General features: G+C 38.3%; 2 protein-coding genes across 2 annotated transcripts; both read left to right on the top strand.

Moving 5' to 3' along the window:
• The first annotated feature begins 238 nt into the window (after positions 1-238).
• acadm (acyl-CoA dehydrogenase medium chain) lies at positions 239-10793 on the top strand. The gene is made up of 12 exons (XM_033982027.2): positions 239-348; positions 2328-2427; positions 4478-4575; positions 5385-5454; positions 5550-5650; positions 5838-5918; positions 6549-6679; positions 7843-7951; positions 8922-9062; positions 9509-9604; positions 9917-10165; positions 10714-10793. Exons 1-12 carry the CDS (start codon positions 334-336, stop codon positions 10783-10785), a joined length of 1263 nt encoding a protein of 420 aa, XP_033837918.1. The 5' UTR covers positions 239-333; the 3' UTR covers positions 10786-10793.
• A 2231-nt stretch (positions 10794-13024) lies between these two features.
• Positions 13025-23934, top strand: rabggtb (Rab geranylgeranyltransferase subunit beta). Its single transcript, XM_033982028.2, has 9 exons — positions 13025-13089; positions 13324-13431; positions 15151-15348; positions 17425-17530; positions 17964-18016; positions 18098-18208; positions 19994-20119; positions 20283-20432; positions 22247-23934. The coding sequence occupies exons 1-9, from the start codon at positions 13087-13089 to the stop codon at positions 22385-22387; spliced, it is 996 nt and encodes a 331-aa protein (XP_033837919.1). The 5' UTR covers positions 13025-13086; the 3' UTR covers positions 22388-23934.
• Positions 23935-24778: the final 844 nt, after the last annotated feature.

Genomic DNA, 24778 nt, shown 5'->3' on the forward strand with positions numbered 1-24778 from the left:
TTATTTGTGCGGCAAGAACATTATGCAGTTTTAAGTTGTTACGTTCTTTAGTTATCAGGGATAGTTTGACATGTAGTTAAATCGGTAATTGTTTTTTTTCTTTTGTTATTTTACTGAAACACAAATGTCAACAAAATTGACAATATAATAAAAACGGAAAAGTGATGTCACGTTACAAAACGCCGGCTATTGGACGCAACTTCCTGATATACACCACGTGACTGAATCCCTGCGTCTGATTGGCTGAGAGCACCCTACTTCAGATGTAGGACAAAGGTGACGGACGGTTGTCAGTAACACTGGGTCATTACGCTGTGTGCTCTCTCTAAAACCATGCTAATGAACAAGGTAAGCCTAACCCGAGTTGCATTCATACAATTTTACGTTTTAAACGTGATCAATATCGTGTAGTATCCATTTGTGTCAGTTAAATGCTGCAGTTTTGTTGTCAACACTGGAGTCGTGCTAGCTTTCCACGTCCAAATGCTAATCATTCTTGTATATTTTTTCTTATTAACGTTGCATGCCGCATTTCTTCCGTATCCACGAAGAAATTTTAGCTTGTTATTGGAAAAATAGCAACGTCAGAGCCTGATCTGCACCAGTTGTTGACCTCGTTTCACCTTACAACACTATAATACGTTCCTAGTTTATGGTCAAGCTGCACGTACAGACATTTCACATTTGAGTAGGATAAAATGCTGTTTATTATTTGATTTCGGGTGCAAATTGACTAACTGTGTGCAGTTTTGGCATTTTTACTGTTTTACATGTTCTTTTAATATACTTGTGTTACATAGCCTACTACACTCATGGCTCGGCTATTTCATTAAAATATGAACTATTTACATTTCCTTATGTATTACTTTCTTACTGTATTACTTATACTGTTTGTGTTTTGTAACCCGGTATGACCCACTGACAGTAAAATGATTATATAAAAATGGGAAGCAGTACCTCAGTTGGGGGAGTGCCCCTCCTCTGATCCGAAGGTCGGCCCTTCAAATCTTAACACAAAAACATAGTTGGAAGAGCGCCCATAGGTTGGCGGTGCGATTCCTGAGTCTACAGATGAATAATGCCGTCGTGTCTGTCATGTCAGTGGGCAAGACACTTAACCTCCCTCTCGCCTCCAGTACCTGCGTACACTGGTGTGTGAGTGTGTGTGAGTATTCTTGATGTAAAGCGCTTTGAGTGCCTTGAAGGTGGTAAAAGTGGTAAATGTCTCATTTATATTGTGGTATTGTATTTAATAACAACTGACAAATGTTACAATTTTGCAATGTTGGGAAAATTGGTAAGATTGTAAACTACTCCAGGACCAATGTAATAAGACTGAAATCCATCCATCCATCCATTTTCTTCCGCTTATCCGGGGCCGGGTCGCGGGGGCAGCAGTCTGAGAAGGGACTCCCAGACTTCCCTCACCCCAGACACGTCCTCCGGTGGGACTCCAAGGCGTTCCCAGGCCAGCCGAGAGACATACTCCCTCCAGCGTGTCCTGGGTCTTCCCCGGGGCCTCCTCCCGGTGGGACATGCCCAGAACACCTCCCTAGGGAGGCGTCCAGGAGGCATCCTGAGCAGATGCCCAAGCCACCTCAGCTGGCTCCTCTCGACGTGTAGGAGCAGCGGCTCTACTCCGAGCTCCTCCCGTGTGACTGAGCTCCTCACCCTATCCCTAAGGGTGCGCCCAGCCCCCCTGCAGAGGAAACCCATTTTGGCCGCTTGTATCCGCGATCTTGTCCTTTCGGTCATTACCTAGAGCTCATGACCATAGGTGAGGGTAGGAACGTAGATTGACCGGTAAATCGAGAGCTTCGCCTTCCGGATCAGCTCCTTCTTCACCACAATGGACCGATACAGCGACCGCATCACTGCAGACGCTGCACCGATCCACCTGTCAATCTCGTGCTCCATCCTTTCCTCACTCGTGAACAAGACCCCAAGATACTTGAACTCCTCCACTTGGGGCAGAGACTCACCACCCACTCGGAGAGGGCAAACCACCTTTTTCCGGTCGAGAACCATGGCCTTGGATTTGGAGGAGCTGATTCTCATCCCAGCCGCTTCACACTCGGCGAAGACTGAACTATGAATTGATAAACTAAATCAGTTTATTGTCTAAACTACAGCTGCACAGTTTTTCCATAAAAAATAGTACAGTGTTCTCTGCAGAACAAATAACTATCTAATAATTGTAGTCTTTGCGTTTTGAGAATAGCGCCAACTCAAATTGTGATTTCAAATCAAGTGCAATGTATTTTGCAGCCCTAATGTGCTCTTATTGAGCCCTAGCCTGCAGTTTCTAATCTATCTTGTATTCTCAGTTGCTCCGAGCCTCGCTGCGCTCCGGCGTGCGTCTACAGGGCACCAGTGCAGCAGCTGCTAAAGCACCCTCTCCTGCTGCAGCCAGTGGATACTCCTTTGGTAAGGTTGAAACACTGATTATGTGATGGTGTCAACTTAAATATCAGATTTTGATAACTTGTCTTGCATATGCATTGCAACTCTATCATACACACGTGGACAAATTTGTTGGTACCACTCACAATGGTCCCAGAAATAACTTGAATCTGACAAAATTAACAATAATTTCTATGAAATTTAACCAGTGAAAGTCAGACATTGCTTTTCAACCATGCTTCAACAGAATTATATATATATATATATATATATATATATATATAAATAAAACAACAACTCATGAAACAGGCCTGGGCAAAAATGATGGTACCCTCAACTTAATATTTTCTTGCACAACCTTTTGAAGCAATCACTGCAATCAAACCATCCCTGTAACTGTCAATGAGACTGCTGCACCTCTCAGCAGGTATTTTGGCCCACTCCTCCTGAGCAAACTACTCCAGTTGTCTCAGGTTTGAACGGTGCCTTTTCCAGATGGCATGTTTCAGCTCCTTCCAAAGATGCTCAATATTTAGTTCAGGGCTCATGGAAGGCCACTTTAGAATAATCCAATGTTTTCCTCTTAGTCATTCTTGGATGTTTTTTGCTGTGTGCTTTGGGTCATTGTCCTGTTGTAAGAGCCATGACCTGTGACTGAGACCAAGCTTTCTGACACTGGCCAGCACATTTCTCTCTAGAATCGCTTGATAGTCTTGAGATTTCATTGTACCCTGCTCAGATTCAAGACACCCTGTGCCAGATGCAGCAAAGCAGCCTCAGAACATAACAGAGCCTCCACCATGTTTCACAGTAGGGACAGTGTTCTTTTCTTGATATTCTTCATTTTTCCATCTGTGAACACAGAGCTGATGTGCCTTGGCAAAAAGGTCAATTCTTGTCTCATCTGTCCATAGGACATTCTCTCAGAAGCTTTGTGGCTTATCAACATGTAGTTTGGCAAATTCCAATCTGGCTTTTTCATGATTTGTTTTAAACAATGGTGTCCTCCTTGGTCATCTCCCATTAAGTCCACTTTGGCTCAAACAACGACAGATGGTGTGATCTGACGCTGATGTTGAAGTTTTTCTGGGCTTTTTTGTCATCAATTTTCCTCCTGCGGCCACGTCCAGGGATGTTGGCTACAGTCCCATGGATCTTAAATTTCTGAATAATATGTGCAACTGTAGCCACAGGAACATCAAGCTGCTTGGAGATGGTCTTATACCTTTACCTTTAACATGCTTCTCTATAATTTTCTTTCTAATCTCCTGAGACAACTTTCCTTTGCTTCCTCTGGTCCATGTTGAGTGTGGTACACACCATGTCACCAAACAGCACAGTGATGACCTGTAGCCCTGTATACAGGCCCACTGACTGATTACAAGATTGTAGACAGCTGTGATGCTAATTAGTGGACACACCTTGGATTAACATGTCCCTTTGGTCACATTATTTTCAGTCTTTTCTAGGGGTATCATCATTTTTGTCCAGGCCTGTTTTATGAGTTTATTTTTTTTAAGCAGTTCTGTTGAAGCATGGTTGAAAAGCAGTGTCCAACTTTCATTGGTTATATTTCATAGAGTTTTTATTTATTACTTTTATTAGATTCAAGTTATTTCTGTGACCATTGTGAGTTTTTATTTCATTAACTTAAGGTTACCAACAATTTTGTCCACATGTGTAGAGCCAAAAAGTGATGCCAAGCAAAAAAAAAAATGATATCAACTGTGCAAGATTTTTAAGAATAAAAAAAAAAAGCTTTTGTCCAGTTGACAGAATTGATTTTCTTTTACTATGGACTCAACTTGGGCAACTGAACAACTTAAATGATATTACAATAAAATTGTACATTTACTTGCATATATATTCAATATTAATTGCATTTTTATTACATCTAGTTTTGTTCTGAGTAAATGGGGACTTGTCAAATAATTTCTAGTGTCTTAAGATTTTAACAAACTATTGAAAAGTAGTCTGATTGGTTGTTATGACCCTAAAATAAACTGACCCATGTTTTACAAAGTCATGAAACTGTTCACATTTAGATAACAAAAGTGTCATTATGTCTCCACAGAACTAAGCGAGCAGCAGAAAGAGTTCCAACAACTTGCCCGAAAATTTGCCCGAGAAGAAATAGTCCCAGCAGCGGCAGAATACGACAAGACTGGGGAGGTGAGTATACATGGAACGGGTCTGCACAAAGCAGAAGTGCATATGGCAGGTTAGACTACACAACTCCCTGTTGTGAGCTTTAAGTCATGTTAGAATGTCGTTACCTCATCAAAAACATACTCAGCGCTGTGTTTTTTTTAATTATTATTATTTTTTTATTTAACCAGGAAAGTCCCATTGAGATTACTAATCTCTTTTTCAAGGGAGTCCTGGCAAAGACAGCAGCACAGTTACATTACATTACATTACACACAGACATTTCAACACATCACAAAATGGATTCTTAAAAGCAATTACAAATCATAGACTTAATTTCCAAACCTTTCAACATAGATTTAAACTGAACTATTGAAGTCAGTTCTTGTAATTTCAATTTTTAATGCACTCATGTTTGAGTAATCCTTTATTGTTGGTCAGTGTTATACCTTTTTAATGCTCAAAATGCTCGGTTCCACTTTGCAATGTCATGAAGTGGTAGTTTGCTACCTTTTTACTCTTTGTTCAGCAGGGATTTGGAATTCCATAGCCGACATTATCCGACTAATTCTAGTGAAGGTGTATGGAGTTTAAAAACATCTTGGAGTGCTATTACCATATGACAAGTGGAACAGAGTTTTTTCTGTTTGAAAGAAGGACTCGGCCTAAATATGCAGGTCCTATGTGTTAAACATGTGTGAATGAAACGCAACACCACACCAGATATGTCTTTTATATGAAAACAACATTATAACATGGATGGAAAAAATTGCATAATATCAGCCCTTTAACTTGATTAATTTTAAGTCACAGTTCTTGCATTTGTTTTCCAGTATCCTTTCCCCGTTATCAAGAAGGCATGGGAACTTGGTCTGGTCAATGGTCATATTCCAGAAGAATATGGTATGTGTTAAGCTAGTTTTTTGAATTACATCATCCATTCTTCATGACTATTAAATGTGTCAATATTTATAGTAAGTCCCTACTTTTTTTTTCAGGTGGAATGGGTTTGTCCATCTTTGACACCTGCCTCATCACAGAAGAACTGGCTTTTGGTTGCACAGGGATCCAGACGGCCATCGAAGCAAACTCACTCGGAGTAAGAATTCATTTAAGTAGAGCTTCATATTAAACCTCCGCATGCAGGTTTTTAATGAGGGAACAATGTTGTAACATGGTAGAAAGCTCCAAAAAGATTTAAAATAATAAAACGTGACCTACTGATGCTAAGGTGTCTAGAATGAAGCTACAATGATTTTATAATATTTTGCACTTCTCTCTTGTAGCAAATGCCCGTGATTCTCGCTGGCAGTGATGCACAGAAGAAGAAATACCTGGGGAGAATGGTGGAAGAGCCTTTAATGTGTGTAAGTATTAACCAGTTTTATGGTTAAACTAGACAGGGAAAACATTTACAAATTCAACCTTGGTCTTTACGTAGCTAACAGCAGTCCTGTGCCACACTCATGTGTTCAGGGAAGAATCCCTTTACTGTATTGGCAACTGCAGTGATTTTCCACACCGGCACAATCACGGTCAAAAAGTGTACGCCTCTACTTTGTAGCGTTTTCACACTGCCACTAGTTAAGTCGACTTAAAAGAGCATTTGCTTCAAGAGCGGCGCGCTTGGGCTGGTGTGAACCCAAGAGTCACATTCTGGGCCACAGTAAATGGCCACTCTAAGTGCATTTGAATGAGGAGGTCTCGGTGCGTTGTGGTGCCCAATTCCCACTCAGTGGTGACTTGTGACTTGGAAAGCTGCAAATTTACCTAGTTTACACTAAAATTGCCAAAAGGGACTAGGAACGGTAGACAATGCTATTCTAACACCATATACACAGTTTAGAAGCAAAAAGTTAAAGGTTTAGTTCCACAATGCACTAACTGGGGAAATTATGAGAAAAGAAAAAGGAGGAAAAAAGTTTGGTATTCAGCTTTAAGTTTAGTATCTGCTTCTAAGAAATGTTGTGTCTTTAATAAAAGTGTGTTGTGTTCAGGCCTACTGTGTGACAGAGCCTGGGGCTGGGTCAGATGTGGCTGGGATTAAAACTAAAGCTGTGAAAATGGGTGAAGAGTACGTGGTGAACGGACAGAAGATGTGGATCACAAACGGAGGCAAAGCCAACTGGTCAGTACTAAAAGCAATATTAAGATAACATTAAGATAAAGGTTGCATGAACAGTTAAATAATTTTCTAATTGCTAGGTTGCCTTTGGGCAACTTAATTTAACCTCTATCCTACTTCAGTTTTTCTTAAGACCATTTCAGAAACGGTATGGCTTGGTCTCTTATTGCTAAAATGCCTGAAAATCTTTTAAAAAAGCATTCTTACTGTGAGTGGAGTTAGTTCTACTCACATCTAACATTTTTATAGTGGGACTAAACACCTAAACTCCTCCCACAGCCCTATTCAAATAGAGCTGCTAAACTTGGCAGTGCCTGGAGGACTAAAGAGTGAGAGGGGAGGTATAAGAAACATTGTGAATGGTCTAACGGGTATCCACACTTCACTCTCTGCCCCTGCAGCCAGGTGTTTGTAATCGGGAACACCTGGCTATAATCACGGCAGTCCTGTGTGATGTCACCAACTGCTGAAAAATGCAGTGGCCACTGAAGGCACCACAAACTTGGATTTAGAGGTTTTTCACTAGAATGTGGCCAAAAAATGACCAGGAATAGTAGATAATTGAATTTCTATTAAAACGCAGTATACTATACACAATTTTGTAGCAAAAAAGTAACCTTGCTCTGCTTGTCTCTATAGAGATTAATAAATTGAATGCAATAACATGGAACACTCTAAGCAAAGCAATGACATCTCTATGGATCTCTATGGAGATCAGATGGTGGATCATCTACCAGAAAGGGGAGTTAAAGAAGCTGTTTTTGTTAGGAAAGACTTCCTTAATTTGAATGGTGGCCTGAGACATAATCCTTCACTGATCTACAGCTCTATACTCAAAACAAATGGGAACAATGGGCAACCTTACAGGCTTAATAGAGTCATTCAGGCTGAAACTGGAGACAAAAGCTGTTTAGTTTCAGTGTAGTTTGCCTTATATCTATCTGAAGGGAGGTTGGGCTGTGTCCACCAGCATTCTGATCAGAACTGAAGAAGCGGCTTGGATGAGCAGTGAAACGTCTTCACTCCTACCACGATTTGTCTAGTCGACAGATTTAATTTCGCGTTTTGCTATGGATCAGACCTGGACAACTGAGGGATTACACAGACACCTTTATATATCATTAGGAGGCAGAAGAGATTTAGCAAGTTTTCTACTTGTTTTTCAGGTATTTCCTTTTGGCCCGAACAAATCCTGACCCTAAATGTCCTGCAAGCAAAGCTTTCACTGGCTTCATTGTGGACGCAGACACTCCAGGAATTCAAGTCGGAAGAAAGGTGAAATGATTAAATGTTAAATGGACTTTGGACTTGAGAGAACAATTGTTCCCTCATTAAAAACATACCTGAAATCAATGCTGGCATAGCTGTTTTTTCAAGTGAGTGCTTAGTGCACGTGTACACCCCCATGCACGTGCACTCCCGGGTGCATGTGCGCACGCGCACACACACATTTCACTTTTTTTCTGTCCATGTAGTTTTATGGCTCCATTAATTTGTCACTGCACTGTTAGCTCAGACTTCGTTACATCCTTGTCTCACTTTCTCTGGTGTCTTAGCTATTAATGCTCCAAATAGCGTGTATTAGCTCTTGTTTGAGTGAACAGTGTACATTTAGGCTTATAGACTTTTAAATTAAGTTTTTTTGTTTCTAATCCCTCCTTTGTGTTTGCTGAAGGCTGAGGTGAAGGATTTTCTACAAACACTCCCTTTTAAAATGGCACTAAACAGTGACTGCCTGCTCTGGTACCAGCAGTAAATTTCACATTCACCATAGATTTCAAACTCTTGAAAAAATTCAAATATTAAGAGTTCAAAAAGACATCGCAGAGACTAGCCAGCTACACAGTTGTTTAATGTCTAATAAAACATTTTGCTGAATCTTACGTGTTAAATGTGCTTAACAGCTGAGCGGTTTATAAAGTTGCTGATTTTAAATAAAATTATAGGTCTTATGATCAATCTTTCAAATTTTCAATATTCATTTTTCTCCCCCGGTTCTGGAAATTTACTTCCAGAACCAGGGGGTCCATGTCCCGGGATTGTGATGTCATTTATTGAAGCCCTGCGCAGTCTATAAATCATCGCCAGAGTCACTTTAAGCTGTCAAATCAAATTCATTAGTACTGCATGCTTATACCAGCATGTTCTAATTACTTAAATTGTTTTCGCTGTGATAATTCCCTCCGCTTTTGGTTTTATTCTATGTTCCCATTTTGTTAAAGTTGTGAGATGGTTTGTTTTGTAGGAGATGAACATGGGCCAGCGGTGCTCAGACACCAGGGGCATTGTGTTTGAGGACGTGAGGATTCCCAAAGAAAACGTCCTGCTCGGAGAAGGAGCCGGCTTTAAGATTGCGATGGGTGCTTTCGACAAGACCAGACCACCAGTGAGTCTTAAAAGTGCCATAACTGATTTTTACTTTAGCTTGAGAAACAGAAGTAGGCAAGTGAAGAATAACTTTGCAGCAGCTACAGTTTAAAATGAACGAACACATTCATAAGCTCTTTTCAGAACAAAGCTGGATCAGAATTTTGCCATCAAGCTAATGCTAACAACAATTAGCATGCTAACAGTGTAGTAACATCATTTACTTGATGAAAGAATTGGATGCTGATGGTACATAGTAGCCACACTTTTCCAATATATCTGTACTTGGGCAAAACAAATATTACTTTATTACAAGAAAAAAATGAGTAACCTTTTTTAATGTCTATGCTTTTAGCAAATGTTAGAACTGCTCTTATTGTAGAAAACTGCTAAATATATAAATGTGTTAAAAGTAATCTTTATCGTATAGATGGAAATGACAGTTTTTTGTTGGTTTTTTTTTAGGTTGCTGCTGGAGCGACTGGTCTGGCACAGAGAGCTCTGGAAGAGGCCACTAACTATGCCCTGGAGAGGAAGACCTTTGGCAGAGTCATCGCTGAGGTCTGTGGGCTGGTACACACACTAACACGCATGCATTATATAGAAATCAGAGGTACACTACCAGTCCAAAGTTTGGACACACTCACTCATTCAATGTTTTTTTCCTTTCTATAATTTACACTTACTGAGGACCTCAAAAATATTAAGCAAGATATATGAAATTATATAGCAAAGAAAAACAGTGAAATGATACAACTAAATATTTTATCAACATAATGGTGGTTTGATTGTTTATTAATTTTTCTGTTTGTCAAATCAATGAACTACTCTACACATTTGACTAAACTTGTCCCTGCCTCCTGCTCTCCGCAGCACCAGGCGATCTCATTCATGCTAGCAGAGATGGCCATGAAAGTTGAATTGGCACGAATGGCCTATCAGCGCTCGGCCTGGGAGGTGGACCAGGGCAGACGAAATACATACTATGCCTCCATCGCCAAAGCCTTTGCCGGGGACATTGCCAACCAGGTGGCCTCCGACGCAGTGCAGATATTTGGAGGCAACGGGTTCAACAGCGACTATCCCGTGGAGAAACTCATGAGAGATGCCAAGATCTACCAGGTAATAATGATAAAGATGGATGCATTTTTTTTGCATGGCAATATTTAAAAATACAAAATTGGTCTTGTATTTTGTGCTGCATTATACCCAAGAGGATTTAGTCACAGGACCAGGGATGCCAGGATTTGGTAAATTGATAATCCACCAAAAGATGTTTCACTGTTTTGTTTTTTTTACTTGCATAATTATATTAGTATTGTTATTGCTAGCTTGGCGAAACTAACATTGGAGCAGTAAATTAGTGTACTGAACCTTACTTGTCAAAGGATTATCCATTGTCTATACTATTAAAATGACTTGGGACAACGTCCTTTCTGCTGCTCAAGTTACATCTGACAAGCCTCTATACAGCTTCTATGATTGTGATTACTTGGATCATTACATAATTCCAATGAGTAAAAATAGTGTGATAATTTTGAAGCTAAATGAAGTAATTTCAATTCTAGTGTTTTGAAGCCCACATATTTGCTCATGTAAAATGTGTGAGAACATGTTAGACTTCACTCTTGGTTGTTTTTACACTTTGTATTGTTTTTGTTTTATTGCAGATTTATGAAGGCACAGCTCAGATCCAGAGACTGATCGTGGCTCGTGAACATCTTGGCCGATACAAGAAATAACTTGTCAAGAGTAATGGTTGCCTCATTTATATGTGCATAGCTAAATCATGTTTTTAAGACCTCTAAAAGCAGGTACACACATACAGTTGCCTTAACAGACCTTTGTAATGTTTAAATTGTACATATGAGAAATAAACACACACGTGAGATTGTTAAGTGAGATGTCACTTCTTTCTTATTATTATTATTTTTTTTTTAGTGTCAACTCATCTCACGTTAAAAATAGATTGCCATTGTTTAGCGCTAACAAGGTTATACGCATGAATCTGGTTATAACTGACAGAAAGTGTACAAGGGAGGTTGAGGTATAAAGCTAGGCTAGGTTAAGCCAGTGTTAGTGGTGACCGGCAGTTACTGAGATATACACAATGAAAATCCTATATTATTATCCTATTAATACATTATTTACATGTTTGATACAATTTGTGGTTAAACAATGTATTTGAAAAGTAACTGTCATCTTGTTAATGAATAAGGAACAAAAACAAAGCTAGAAATCAGATGTGAAGTTTCAGGTTGGACCCAGAGGTGACATCATCACTTAACAACCATGTATCTGTTTTAACGTTGGTCTTCTGGACACTGACCACTGTTAAAATCTTCTCTTCGTTGAAACACTCCTGGACGAATGGGAGTTATATGATGTAATCCCTCATCCTGCTTGCAAATGTCAACAACTTTAATTAAGCCTTGTTTTATATTGACAGATTTTCATTCTGTGTATAATATTTACAGCCACAAACTATATGGAGCTTTATCAAATGTGAAGGAGACGAGCAACAAAATGGACCAGTTATGCAGAGGAGTGACCGGTCTTGGTAAAAAAAAAAAAAAAAAAAAAAAACAGGATTGTCAACTGAACAATGTAAGCACTTATTCAAAATATCAAGCCATCAGATCAAAACTGTATTGTCAAGATTCAGCTGCCTTTTGTGTTCAGCATGTGGGAAAAATTTTAATAAACATTTGTAACTGTAAATATGGCGCTTACGAGATGTCTTATTTTGGACTAATTGCAATAACCTAACAATTAGACTGTAAAATATAATCTATTCATTTTACATAGCATTTCCTTGCGTAATCATTAAGTTATTTTGTGCAATCAGGCACATTGTTAATAGGAATGATGGGAAGCCAAAAGCCTGTCCCAGACCTGATGATGTGATGATGTGTTCGTGAATGAGTCGGCTCTTTCAACATGAACGATTTCAACCAGATCTTGTTTTTTTAAAAAGTACTCTGAACCAACACAAGAATCTCTGTTAAAATGACTTCTCACATTGGTTTCTGGCATATGAATAAATGGCATAAAAAAAAAAGACTTGATTGGCTGTTTGAAATGAACAGATCCAAAAGATTTGAATCCCATGAATGAGCCATCACTTGACATGGTGCATTTTCAAGGTTGACAAAGGCAAATAGTAGACACTTTAATGGACATTGGAATGCTGTAATGGTGGAGGTTTGTCTTGCTCAAAGGCACAACAACCAAAAGAACAAATACCATTTCATCATCGAAACTTCACCTTAATGGATGGCCACTCAATCTTCTGAACAGCAACCTAAAAGTAATTTTAACTCCAGTCACTTTTGTTTGCCTGGAATGTTCCACAGTATGCCTTTATAAAAATATATCTAGCATTTATCACAGGCGCCTTATTGCTCAAAAATACATTTAAAAAACATACATTCTTATTGTGAATGGCATCGCCTCTCCACAAATCAGACCTGTAACATGGTTTAACTAGCATCACCTGCTTGTCCACATGAAGATATAGAAGTTTAATGCCATATTGAGGAACATAGGCAAAGCAATGACATTTCCACAGAGACTAGCCGATGACCTCCAACACAAAAGTTTGATGGTGCTCCTTGCATTAAATTGTATTAAAAATATACAAAACAGAGGTGAGTAGGGCTCAGTTACATTTACTCAGTTACATTTACCTGAGTGTTTGGTTTTTTTTATTGTACTTTTCTAGCAGCATATTTTTACTTCGACTTGAGAAAACACTGTAGACATAAGTCTACAAGTAAGAAAAGCTTTATGTTGACAATATGAAATGAGTAAATTGAGTAATATTATTTTGAAGTAACATTACTCTTACTTTAGTGAAACTTTTGGATACTCTACCCCCTCTACTAAATAAATAATGTATGAAGTGCACTTTATTTACACACTTTTAATGTGGAATAATTAATAAATGACACATAAAACACGAGATGTACTCCCTACAGCAGACGCAGGTGGCGCTATGGAGAGACAGTGGCCGTAGAAGAAGCAGCTAGCTCGTCTCCACAATGGTAATATCTGCTTTATTTTGGCATTTAACGTTCGTTTTTGTCACAATTCTGAATATCACTGACAAAATTAAGTTGTGTGTATTTTACTGTTGATTTATTGTATGGTTCAATCACGAAACAGCTTGAAAATATTGAAAAACGTGTTATATTTTGAGCTAGTATCTGCGCTATATGTTTTCTAACGTGTAGCGTTAGCATCGAGGCTGTCGCTTTACATTTTGCTTTCTCTTCCAGGGGACTCAAATAAAAGATGTGATCATTAAGCCGGATGCCCCGTCGACCCTTCTGCTGGACAAACACGCGGACTACATCGCGGTTTATGGCTCTAAAAAGGATGATTATGTGAGTAAATGTGAATGTTCTGTTAGCATCTGGGGTTGGGCGTTAAAACTCATGATGAGGTTTGCAGGTTGCAGTTCATTTTATATTTACAGTGATGATGCTAGTAGTGTTGGGATTTTGCAGAATTGGTATTTTAAGTAATCAAAGTGGAAATACAAATTTTGATTTGAACATTTGTGTTTCTTGTACCACTCCTTCAGATATAATATTTTTAAAGGGTAGACATAAAAATTAGGCAAACTTAATTTTTATGTCTACACTTTGAAAATGCCAGATTTTGTGCATTATTTAATGCTTTGTTCTTCAGATTATAGTCACCTCAAATTATAAATGAGATGTTACATTTAACAGTTCAACAGTTTCTATTTAGGCTACTCTTACTTGAGTAGTATTTTTTCTAAATAGTTTTTTACTGTAATATCTTGGACCACTACTTTGTACTTCTACTTGAGTAAGGTTGAAAAGCTCTTTCTTCTCATGTTTCATAGTTTCTGCTTAAACAAAGAATACACTTGAAATAGAGATAAAGTCCAGAGAAGGTACAAGGTGTCTGTATTGATATTCCCATACAGAGACTAAATGTGTACACCTATTGTGACACTGCACAATCAGACTACTATGAGCATCTTTCTGGGGTGCTGTCTGGGTAACGGGTCATGACATCATCAGTAGTTCTCGGCCTATTTAGTTAGTTTGCTGTTTTATAGTTTGGAATGTCCTGTTTTTAAAATATCTTGACATATATCTATGAGTCTCACAGCTGTGATCACAGTCCTTTTCTTCACATGACCTCAGTAGAACAATGAATTATAGCAGTGGTTATACAAAATGGCACAGTTATTTATCCTAACAGTAATATTTGGAATAATGTTACTCTTACTTGAGCACAATTTTTCAGTAATCTATTGCTGATTATTACAATCTCTGAGTACATTAAAATTATTTATAAATGAATTACACTGAAATCATTTGACTTAATTCAACACGTTTATCTGTAATTTATGTACAGCACTATGCAACTTTTCTGGTGATAGAGATGTTATTTCTTTGCCTGTAATGTTCCATGGTATTGCATAAAACTGTCTTGTCTTGCATTTATTCTATTACAGTTGTTATAAACATGTATTCTTACTGTGAGCGGACTTGCCTCTCTACAGATCTCTCCTGTAACTTGACCTGGTGGTGTCATCTGCTTGTCTACATGGACAGTGATCAATTAATACAGTGTAACGCTCCAGGTAGTGTTGTCACGATAGTAAAATTTCAAACAAGATTTTGATACTAAGGAATAGACTTGATACTCAATACTGATACCACCTCTATTTAGAATTTAGAATGTAATTTTCAACATTAAATCATAGTACTTTATTTTATATTACCACGTGACCTTATATCTGTGTAATCCCTCAGTCATCCAGGTAGGTTCCATCATGGTCCATGGGCGTGTACTAGTCAATGTGTCTTATACTTATTCTGATACAGCTCAAGATCATTCTAAAGCTGTTGACTTTTTTAGTATTGATACTTGCTCAAATCAGTATCTAGGTTTGATACTAGTTTTAGTATTGATTAGTATCTGACTTTTGGTACGTTTGACAACCCTAGTTCCAGGCAAAGTAATATTATCTACAACTCCATGGAAGCAACAGATGGCAGCCTCACCACCAGAAAAGTGCACCTTTCATTTGTCACTGTAGTAAATGGTGCTGTTGTCTGCAGGAGTACACATTGTCTGAGTACCTGAGGATGAGTGGGATCTACTGGGGCCTGACAGTGATGGATCTGATGGGGCAGCTGCACAGGATGAACCGCAATGAGATCGTGGAGTTTATAAAGTCCTGTCAACACGAGAGTGGAGGCATCAGTGCCAGCATTGGCCACGACCCCCACCTGCTCTACACACTCAGCGCTGTACAGGTGATTGCAATCACACTAAGAAAAGTTAGTAAAACTATTGTTTAAAAAATGTGACAATCTGTGACATTTGGTGATTATTTTTCCATTAAAATAACCAGTGGTGAAATACTCAACTTTGTTAAATGTACAGATACAGAGGTAAAAAGTTAAGAGTATTGTGTATTTATTTTTGTTTGTTTAAAGCCAATGCTTAACCTTGAAAACTTTAGTCAAGATGTTACCACAGACATGTTAAAAATAACCCCTCATATAAATTTTTTTTTATTTTTCAGTCCAGTTAAAAAATGTAGTGGAGTAGAAAGTACAGATACTTGCTCTCAAATGTAGTGAAGTAAAAGTAAAAAGTGTTCAGTACTTGCAGTACTTGTACTACTTGTATTATATGGCACATTTAAAATGCAACTTAAGCTGCTCAAAGTGCTTCACACAAAGTCAACAAAAACAAATACAAATAAAATGCGACACATGGGGAAAGAACAAAAAAAGCTAATAAAAGCTAGCTAGAACCAAATGCCAGGAGGAAATTGTAGGTTTTTAGTCTGGTCTTAAACTGCGCTACAGACTGAGAGGATCTGACAGGCAGAGAGAGGCTGTTCCATAGTCTGGGCACTGCCACAGAAAAGGGTCTGTCTCCTCTTTTTTTGAGCCTGGCCCTGGACACAGCCACCAGGAGCTGGTCAGTTGACTTCAGGGTGGAGTATAGGGCTGCAGTGACTCTCTTAAATATAGAGGACCCATAGAGTGCAGATATTTAAACACAATAACATTTTGAATTTCACCTGATGCAAAATAGGGAGCCAGTGCAAGTTGCACAGCAGAGACTTGGTGTGCTCTCGTCTTTGTTTTTGTGAGCAGACGAGCTGCAGTGTTCCTTCCACCACTGACAATAACATAGAGTTTCTGTCATCGCTATGGCTAGGCCATAAAAAATATGGCATGGGTGTTATTGACCTTTTGGTCAAGATGCCAAAATTGAATTTTGTGCAACTTTTCTGAAAGTTTCTGACATTTTTTCTAGGGCAGGGAGTTTAACAGCTGATTTCAGTGAAATCAAAGTTTGTACAAGCAATTTGTAAAAATTCTAAATTTCAAAAAAATTGCTGCTTGGCCTTATGAAACCATATGGTTTGTGGCAAAAAAAATTTATATTTTTTATGCCCCACTCTCACTTATCTTGTCATTTTCTATTTCTTTACCAAAATTCATGATTCTACGGTGAAATTATTTTTGGTATCGTTTCTATCCCATGTGAAAACAATGTTCCTGTTTTTTTAATATAATAAACTATAGCTTTTGGAAAGCACTCACGCATTCCTCATGGTGAGGGTCCCTGGTCACTGATGGGCAGTTCACTTCCCATCAGCACACTTAGAATATGCTTGGGCCTAATAAGATAAATGTTAAGATAAATAATTTTTTTTATCTTGTTTTCATTCATATCAGTGTATTTTTCTATTCGATTTTTGTGTATCTAATTAAATAATAGAAATAACTTTGAATATACATTGTCTATATCAAGGGAGTCAAACACATTTTCACCGAGGACCACATCAGCAAAATGGCTGCCCTCAAAGGACCAGATGTAAAATAGATGTAACTACTATTTTAAGTTGTTAATTAACTGTTTCTGTATTTATTATTTATTCATGTTTTAAAGTATTGCATATTCATTTGCATAGATGTAAGAATATGTCTGTGTAATGACATATCTCTTGATAAAATGACATCTTAAGACCATCATACCTTTTTAATTTACCATGTCGAGGGCCACATAAAATGATGTGGAGGGCCACATTTGGCCCCCGGGCTTTGAGTTTGACACATGTGGTCTATATGCACACACTTAATTGCCATTTAACACAAAAAATGTCAAATTTCTTCCTTCAAAGTCTGAACTCCGAAACCACATGCTTTTACTGACAGAAGATTGGCTGTAGACCTCTATTAAAAAGCTGATCATTGACCATTGGAAATGACTGAATCTTCATCTCAATGTTTTAATTATTATTATTATTCAAACTTTTTATAAAGCCAGTCCTGTTTTAGTGTCAGAAATCTGATTGCCCTTCTCCTCAGATCCTGTGTCTGTATGACTGCATGGACGCGCTGGATGTGGACAGAGTGGTGGAGTATGTGAAGGGGCTGCAGCAGGAGGATGGATCCTTTGCTGGAGACAAGTGGGGTAAGAGATTTGTCCTGGAATGTGCAAGGTGTTATTAACAAACTAACAAAACTACACACAACACAAGCCACATCATCCATGCTCCCATGTGACAGTTCTCCATAAATATACAAAAGCAATGTACGCATTAACTTCACAAACCTGATGCAGTAGTTTCATTAGTGATATGCACGCTGATTGTGTTGTGATAGCACTCTGAAGGAGGAGTGACTTGGCGCAAAGAGCAAAGGGAGGGGGCATCAAAAATGAAAGTGAAACTTATAAAACATTTTGATACGTTGTTTTCTGTGGATATAGTAGATAGTATTTTTTAAAGCAATAAAAGGTAATGTATAAATATGGTGCTTGTTAGCAGTTCATACCCCATAGAAGTATAATACCCCCTCTTTAAAAACTCAACCTATTTATTATAATATATTCTGTCTTATTTTAGGAGAAATAGACACACGTTTTTCATTCTGTGCTGTGGCTACACTGGCATTACTGGTATGTTGCGTATCTATTAAATGAAAGTTATTTTACATGATACAAGTATAAATAATTTTATTCTGCATTATGTTTTTAAAGGGGAAGATGGACGCCATAAACGTAGACAAAGCCATAGAGTTTGTTTTGTCTTGTATGAATTTTGATGGAGGTTTTGGATGTCGACCTGGTTCAGAGTCTCACGCTGGGCAGGTGAGTCTAACTAATTACGTTTACAGTAATGATACTTACAGGTTTGTTGTATGGAAAACAAAAAATGCTTAGTTCTATTCTGATGGTTTAAAATAATAATGAAATAATATATTTTCCTTTCCTAACTTGACTTGACACTAATTTTCAAATGACATAGTTAAAGCTCAAACTGTTAACCATGTCTCAAAGATTTAGCTGATGAAGCTGAAAGCAACAAAAGTAATAGTGTAATAATTTTGTAGTAAATTATTTTTCAGGTCAATTCCAAATGTTCTTCATCAATATATATATATTTTTTAATCAATAATACCATCTTTTGTAAATATTCTCTAGAAGCCTTCAATTAGCATATTTTTACCTTTTACCTGGTTTAAAGCTACCATATGCAGTTTGGTAGTTTATTTGATTGAAACCAGCCCCCTCCCATCACCTGGTCCCTCACATGGGCTTTTACCAAATAGTTCAGATCCTAGCTCCTAATCCATAATTCCTTTACCTTTGGAGCTAAGATACTAGGTCAACAATAAGAGAACTAGGCAAATAGGGGAAGGAGCTTCAGCTGCGTTTGGAGAATCCAACCATCCTAACCAGTGGCGGGAACAACAGAGAAGTCACATGACCCTACAGCTGTTTAAGGAAAAACTACAATGCCCACAAATTCGGACTACAATAAGCTCATTCTCCAATACTGTGCTGATTTAAATGAGAATTTCAACATGACAGTGTACATAAATTACCCGTTTACACATGAGAGAAGCTGCTGTATTAATGTTGCAATAAACCTCACAGACTGTACGATCTGTGACTCTTAAAAGTTTAAACATGAACCACCTTCAACACTGCGCCCATGCACATAACGGAATAACCAGACTCGCCATCAGCTGCAGCCTCTGTCCTGTTCTCTCACTACAAATATTCCACCAGATCCCGTCCTTTAGTCGGTCTGCAGTGGAGCATAGAGCGGTGCACGGGCTCCGTCAGAAGAGTTTATGCAAATTGGCCATCTGGGTTTAAGTTTGGTTTCTACAACTGTAAACAATGTGCGCAGATCTTCCCTTATGTCATTATGCATCTACAGATAAAGCGCGTTAAGTTGTGGAGACCCTAAAATCTTTTATTTTCACTCTTATATAAAATTGGGTTTATTCAGATAGTTCTTTTGTATAATGCCTGAGGCAATGAAACTTTTACTGCATTACAAATTCTTCCTACAGAAATTGGCTACGTTCGCAAACCTTCAAGAAAAATTGTGGGATGCCTCATAGCTCCTTAGTACTGGTTTCTATGCTAAAGGAGCTATGAAAGGAAGCATACATGCTCTTTTTCCTAACTCCTTCCCTAACTCAGTGGATTATTTGGACAGTTCTTATCATGGCAGACGGTGACGCACATCCGGTTTTGGCTTAATGAGCGAGGGGCCCCATGGACAATTTGAGTAATTCAGAAAGAGCATTGGCTCACCTGCGCTCTCTGGTCTATTTCTTTCAAGCCAAAGCTGGCACACTATCAGACTACAGTAACGGAAATGGCATCAATTGTGATACGTGAGAATATAACATGGCTGGGTTGACCAGTCTAATAGATAGTAACTTCGAAATTAACTGATAATATTTTAGTGTACAAAAAAAATATTATTGGTGTAGTCGACTAATTCGAAAATAATTGCTCACTTGTTGACTAATCAAATACCCTGTACTTTTTCTAATGTATATAACGTATGTTTTTGTCCTGCCCTGTTTTCTCTTGCTCCTCCTCTCCATGCGTCTGTGTCCTGCTCCTCTTCAGATCTACTGCTGCACAGGGTTCCTGTCTCTCACTGGGCAGCTGCACCAGGTGAATGCAGACCTGCTCGGCTGGTGGCTCTGTGAACGCCAGCTGCCTTCAGGAGGACTCAACGGACGACCAGAGAAGGCAAGTACCAACCATACAATACAAGGTTATGTCACGCTGCCACTTTATCTGCAAAACTGCAAAATATAGATTGTTTCCTACAGTAGTAAGTTGTCATCAATAGGGCTGAATGTTAAGATTTTCAATACTTATATAATCCTTCTCTACCTCATGTCCTGCTCAGCTCCCAGACGTGTGCTACTCATGGTGGGTTTTGGCGTCTCTGAAAATCATTGGTAAAATCCATTGGATTGACAAAGGCAAACTCCGTGCCTTCATCCTGGCGTGTCAAGACGAGGAAACTGGAGGGTTCGCTGACCGCCCAGGAGACATGGTGAGACTGACACATCAGAGGAATGGTCCGCTACACTCTTTGAAAAATGAAATATGTTTCACCTAACGCAACAGCCCAAGTTCGCCAAGGAGTTAACCTCCATTTAGCTTAAATTAAAGAACCCATATTACACTTATTATATATTTGTTATTCTGTTGTTTCCTCATTAACACAAATCCTTCATATTTAGCTGAGTTATACTCTGTTCCACCTTGTGATGTCATGTAGGAATACAGGAAGTGCTCCACTCTGTTTTTAAAATCGATACACCTTCACTGCAAGCACTTGGGTCATTTCAGCTCTGGAAATGCTCATCTTTACTGAACTAAAGGTAAAAGGTAGCTGTTAACTTGGAAAACTATCAATTCATGGTGGAACAGAGCATTTTGAGCTTTGGAGGTGTAGATAGAATCAGAATAAGCTTCACTTGCATTGTCAGGGATAAAATTCACATACTAGAAACTTGCTTTGTTATAGTGGAACACAGAACAAAAATATATATAAACTATAATAAAAATAAGAGCATGCATTAAACAAAGGTAAAACAGACCATGGCATACAAATATACAATATACAATATGGGTGGAATAACTGCAAAAGCTATCGGTGCAAGTAGGTTCATTACAGTTATTTAAAGTGACAGTAACATGTTATAAAAGTGACAGGTGTTAAAGAGAGTTCATGAGTCCAACTGAAGATGGGAAGAAACTGTTCTTGCGGCAGGAGGTTCTACAGCCTCCTGCCTGAGGAGAGGGGCTCACATAGTCTGGATCCGGGAGAGATGGGAGACTGCAGCCGGTACACTGCAGCAGACCATTGTGTGCTCTGCTGAGAAGGCGCTTTCTGCCCGTGGGTGTTGCCCCATGGTACCACACGGTCTGATAATGCAGCATTACCCAGAGTTATGTTTTGTTTCATTCTTGCATGTTTGAGTATGTTTTTGAGTAAACTTTGCACTATTTTTGCCATATTGTCATATTTTTAATTAATGCCTCTTTTATTAACCCTGTGGGCTGTCCTACAGAGCCATTTCAGTGTGGTCTCCCTGTTCCCCAGCAGAGGGCGACAAATCTCTAAATTAGGGATTGTCTGATATGGATTATTTTGAGCTGCTCCAGTCTGCTCTGATCAATAAGATATTTGTTAATACAGAAGATTTTAAAATTTCACAGATTTATGTTTGTGAGCTTTCTTATAATTTTCCACTTTGAATATAATCAAATTTTATTTATGTGGGATATAAAATACATTGTTACATGATTGTGTAAACATGCAGCCATATTTTAGTCTATTATTTGCTCTTCATTATTCTGTTCAAAGAGACAACTCTGATGCAGTGACGAAATGTGGGCACAGAGACTCGGGGCAGTGCAGAAAAACATTGTTGCCAAATACCTGCTTGGATTGGCCATGTCCCTGTCCCCAATTTAGATTAAACTCATTTTCTCTTTTGCAAAACATAATGCATATATGGTACTAGACATTAAATTTTACTTCAGTTTTCTAAAAGTTATAAAACATGAACCGTCAAAGCAATGATATCCTAATAGTGTAAAAAGCAATACAAAGTGAATTGGAGTTGGTCAATGGAGCCGAAAGTGTGCCCATGTTGAACTTCCTATTTGGAATATGGCGGCTATTGGGCTAGCTATGTCAAATTATATATACAGTCTATAATCTTGCACCATATATTTGATGTATTTAAAATGTAGAAATCAGTAAACATAAGGAAATAAAACATTGAATGAGGAGGTATGCCCAAGCTATTGACTGATGGCTGATGATTACTTATGATTTCTCCCCGTGTCCTGTAGGTGGACCCATTCCACACCCTGTTTGGAGTGGCCGGTCTGTCTCTGTTGGGCGATGAGCAGGTGAAGGCGGTGAATCCGGTGCTGTGTATGCCTGAAGACGTGCTACAGAGGAGAGGACTGCAGCCAGATGTGCTCAGCTAGCCCCCACCGTTAATATCTGCACCAGAAACAGTTAATATATGGACAAGAACTACCACAAACAAGTGGAATACAACAGACTTTTAGTGCTTTCAAGTTTTACTCAAAATATCAAAGAACTATTTACAGATAAGGCTGAAGCAGTTACATGGACAAGTTATGGAAAAAGTGCACGGTGTTAAAGATGAAGATGCTATTGCTGCTTTTGGAATGTTCCACTGTATGGCATTAAACTTGTCTATCTCCATGGAGACAAGCAAGTGATCCTACTAGGGAAAGTTAGGTCAAATGTGTGGAGAGATAACTCTGCTCATTAATAGAAGTACATGTTTTAAGGCAGTGTTTCTCTGCGGTGTGTGTATCATTGGTAATACACAGGCGGTACTTGGACAGCTCTTCAGTTTGTGGACTTGCCTAAATTAGAGTTAACTTTATCCACTTTTTTGTCCTCTTAAGGACAAATTCTTGTTTAGAACTACAATGGAAATAATGTAGTCCACTTTTAGACCTGGATTAGCCCTAGATTAGACCTGGAATAGTCTTGGTTCAATCTGATGGTACTTGGGAAGCCAAATTTTTCGTTTGCCACTGTTTTAAGGCATTTTCCAGTAACAAAAACATCTGATTGAATAAATGCAATATCTATGCCATTAAATGCCATACTGTGGAACATTCAAAGTAAATTAGCCACCACCAGTGGCCAGTACAGCATTGGCATTTATTAAATCAACATATATTTAAATTAAAATTAAAACTAAATGAGCCTTAATATTTTGCAAGAAACATTTCAAAATCTAAATTTCTTGACACGATTCAGCAAATGACAATGTGATATAGCAAAAGAAATTTTAATATTGTTCACTCCTTAACTTTTGTCCAGTTGAGACAAGTTATGCCACTCATCCAAGCGGCTTCTTCAGGCACCTACCTGGACAACTGAAGGATTACACCAATATATGTGATGCATTAAAGCTACCATTCGTAATTAGAGTGGCTGTTGTATGCTTGTGAATTTCCTCTGCGTAGATGCTATCTATGTTACTTCTGTCTGATAGTGTGCTCACTTTGGCCTGACAGAGGGATTGGGCCAGGGGCAGGTTTTACATCTGCCATCTACTGGTGAAAAAAACAAACTTACAGATGGTAACTTTAATACAACTTGATATCGAAAATAAATGACATACATAAGCTCTGTTACCATATTTAAGTTTTCAAAATAAATTAATTCTATAAAGTTATAATGTACCTTCAAGAAGATGATAATTAGATGATGTATGTTATGTCTTTGGCTCATTATCACTATTTAATGCATACAACTGAAGCATTCCATGTAATAAAATTTGTCAGCACTACTTTTTTATGTTTACACCAGTCCAAACGCTGTATGAACCACTTTTTCTGTCTAGCTTATAACCAATTACCGGTAACTAGAGTAAATGATTGTCAACACTAGCATTTTACAAATTATTTCTGTTTGCAGTTTTTTTCTACTCAAAACCGGCTGTACAACATCTCTGTGATGTGTATATGTAAATAAAGTCTAATAATTTATATGTCGCTGTTTCATTTTTAAAAAGTATCACGCAGAACAGGTTGAATAGGCTGTGTTCAAGTTCAAGAGTTTGATGTTATTTCAGATGGAGGACAGGGGCCTATTCATACTTTGCAGTGACACCACGCTGGGGGTGTTCTTCATATATGTGGAATGGTGGAATGTTCAGCAGTTACCATGGTGACACAAGCATAAGTTGGCAAATACTAATAGTTTTACCATAGCCTAGAAATAAAAAAATAAAAAAGATTTAGAAGGCAAGCTCTGTTTGTGTGTGCTATTTAGTTACAATACAAAAGTCTGTTTTGCTGAATAGGTCCATTTTAAACAATACATTTTCAGGAACCTATGAAACAAAGCTCAGATTAAAGTCTAATTTGAGCAACAGCTTCAGACAGAGCAGTGCCTCCTGTTAGGGAATGTTGATGACATTTGCTGCAGTATCAATAAAACTTCATGGGAGAGTCACGGTTTGAAAGAAATTTCCAAACCTATGATGTCTGCGTAATCCCTCAGTTGTCCAGGTATGATCAACAGTAAAAAAATAATTAAAACCTGTCAACTGGACAAAACGTTGTTGGAACTGAAGAAGCGGCTTGTATGATGATCTTACCTGGACGACCGAGGGATTATGCAGACATGTTTTCAAGATCTACAGGCAAACCACCATCACCCAGAACTGAAGAAGCGGCTTGGATGAGAAGCGCACGTCTTCACTCCTACAACTTTTTGTCCAGTTGACAATTTTTGTTTTACTACAAACTTATGATTCACAAATCTTGAACCCTTTCATTTGTTTGGGCACAGAAGTTACACTAGTTACACTACTTTTTTTTTAATTA

This window comes from Periophthalmus magnuspinnatus, chromosome 17 (assembly GCF_009829125.3).
Source record: "Periophthalmus magnuspinnatus isolate fPerMag1 chromosome 17, fPerMag1.2.pri, whole genome shotgun sequence".
Lineage (NCBI taxonomy): Eukaryota > Metazoa > Chordata > Actinopteri > Gobiiformes > Gobiidae > Periophthalmus > Periophthalmus magnuspinnatus.

Coding starts and splice junctions, on each gene's coding strand:
- acadm (XM_033982027.2), top strand. Junction 7,952..8,921: donor GAATTCAAGTCGGAAGAAAG/GTGAAATGATTA, acceptor TTTGTTTTGTAG/GAGATGAACATGGGCCAGCG. Junction 9,063..9,508: donor TCGACAAGACCAGACCACCA/GTGAGTCTTAAA, acceptor GTTTTTTTTTAG/GTTGCTGCTGGAGCGACTGG.
- rabggtb (XM_033982028.2), top strand. Junction 13,432..15,150: donor GCTCTAAAAAGGATGATTAT/GTGAGTAAATGT, acceptor TGTTGTCTGCAG/GAGTACACATTGTCTGAGTA. Junction 20,433..22,246: donor CTGACCGCCCAGGAGACATG/GTGAGACTGACA, acceptor CGTGTCCTGTAG/GTGGACCCATTCCACACCCT.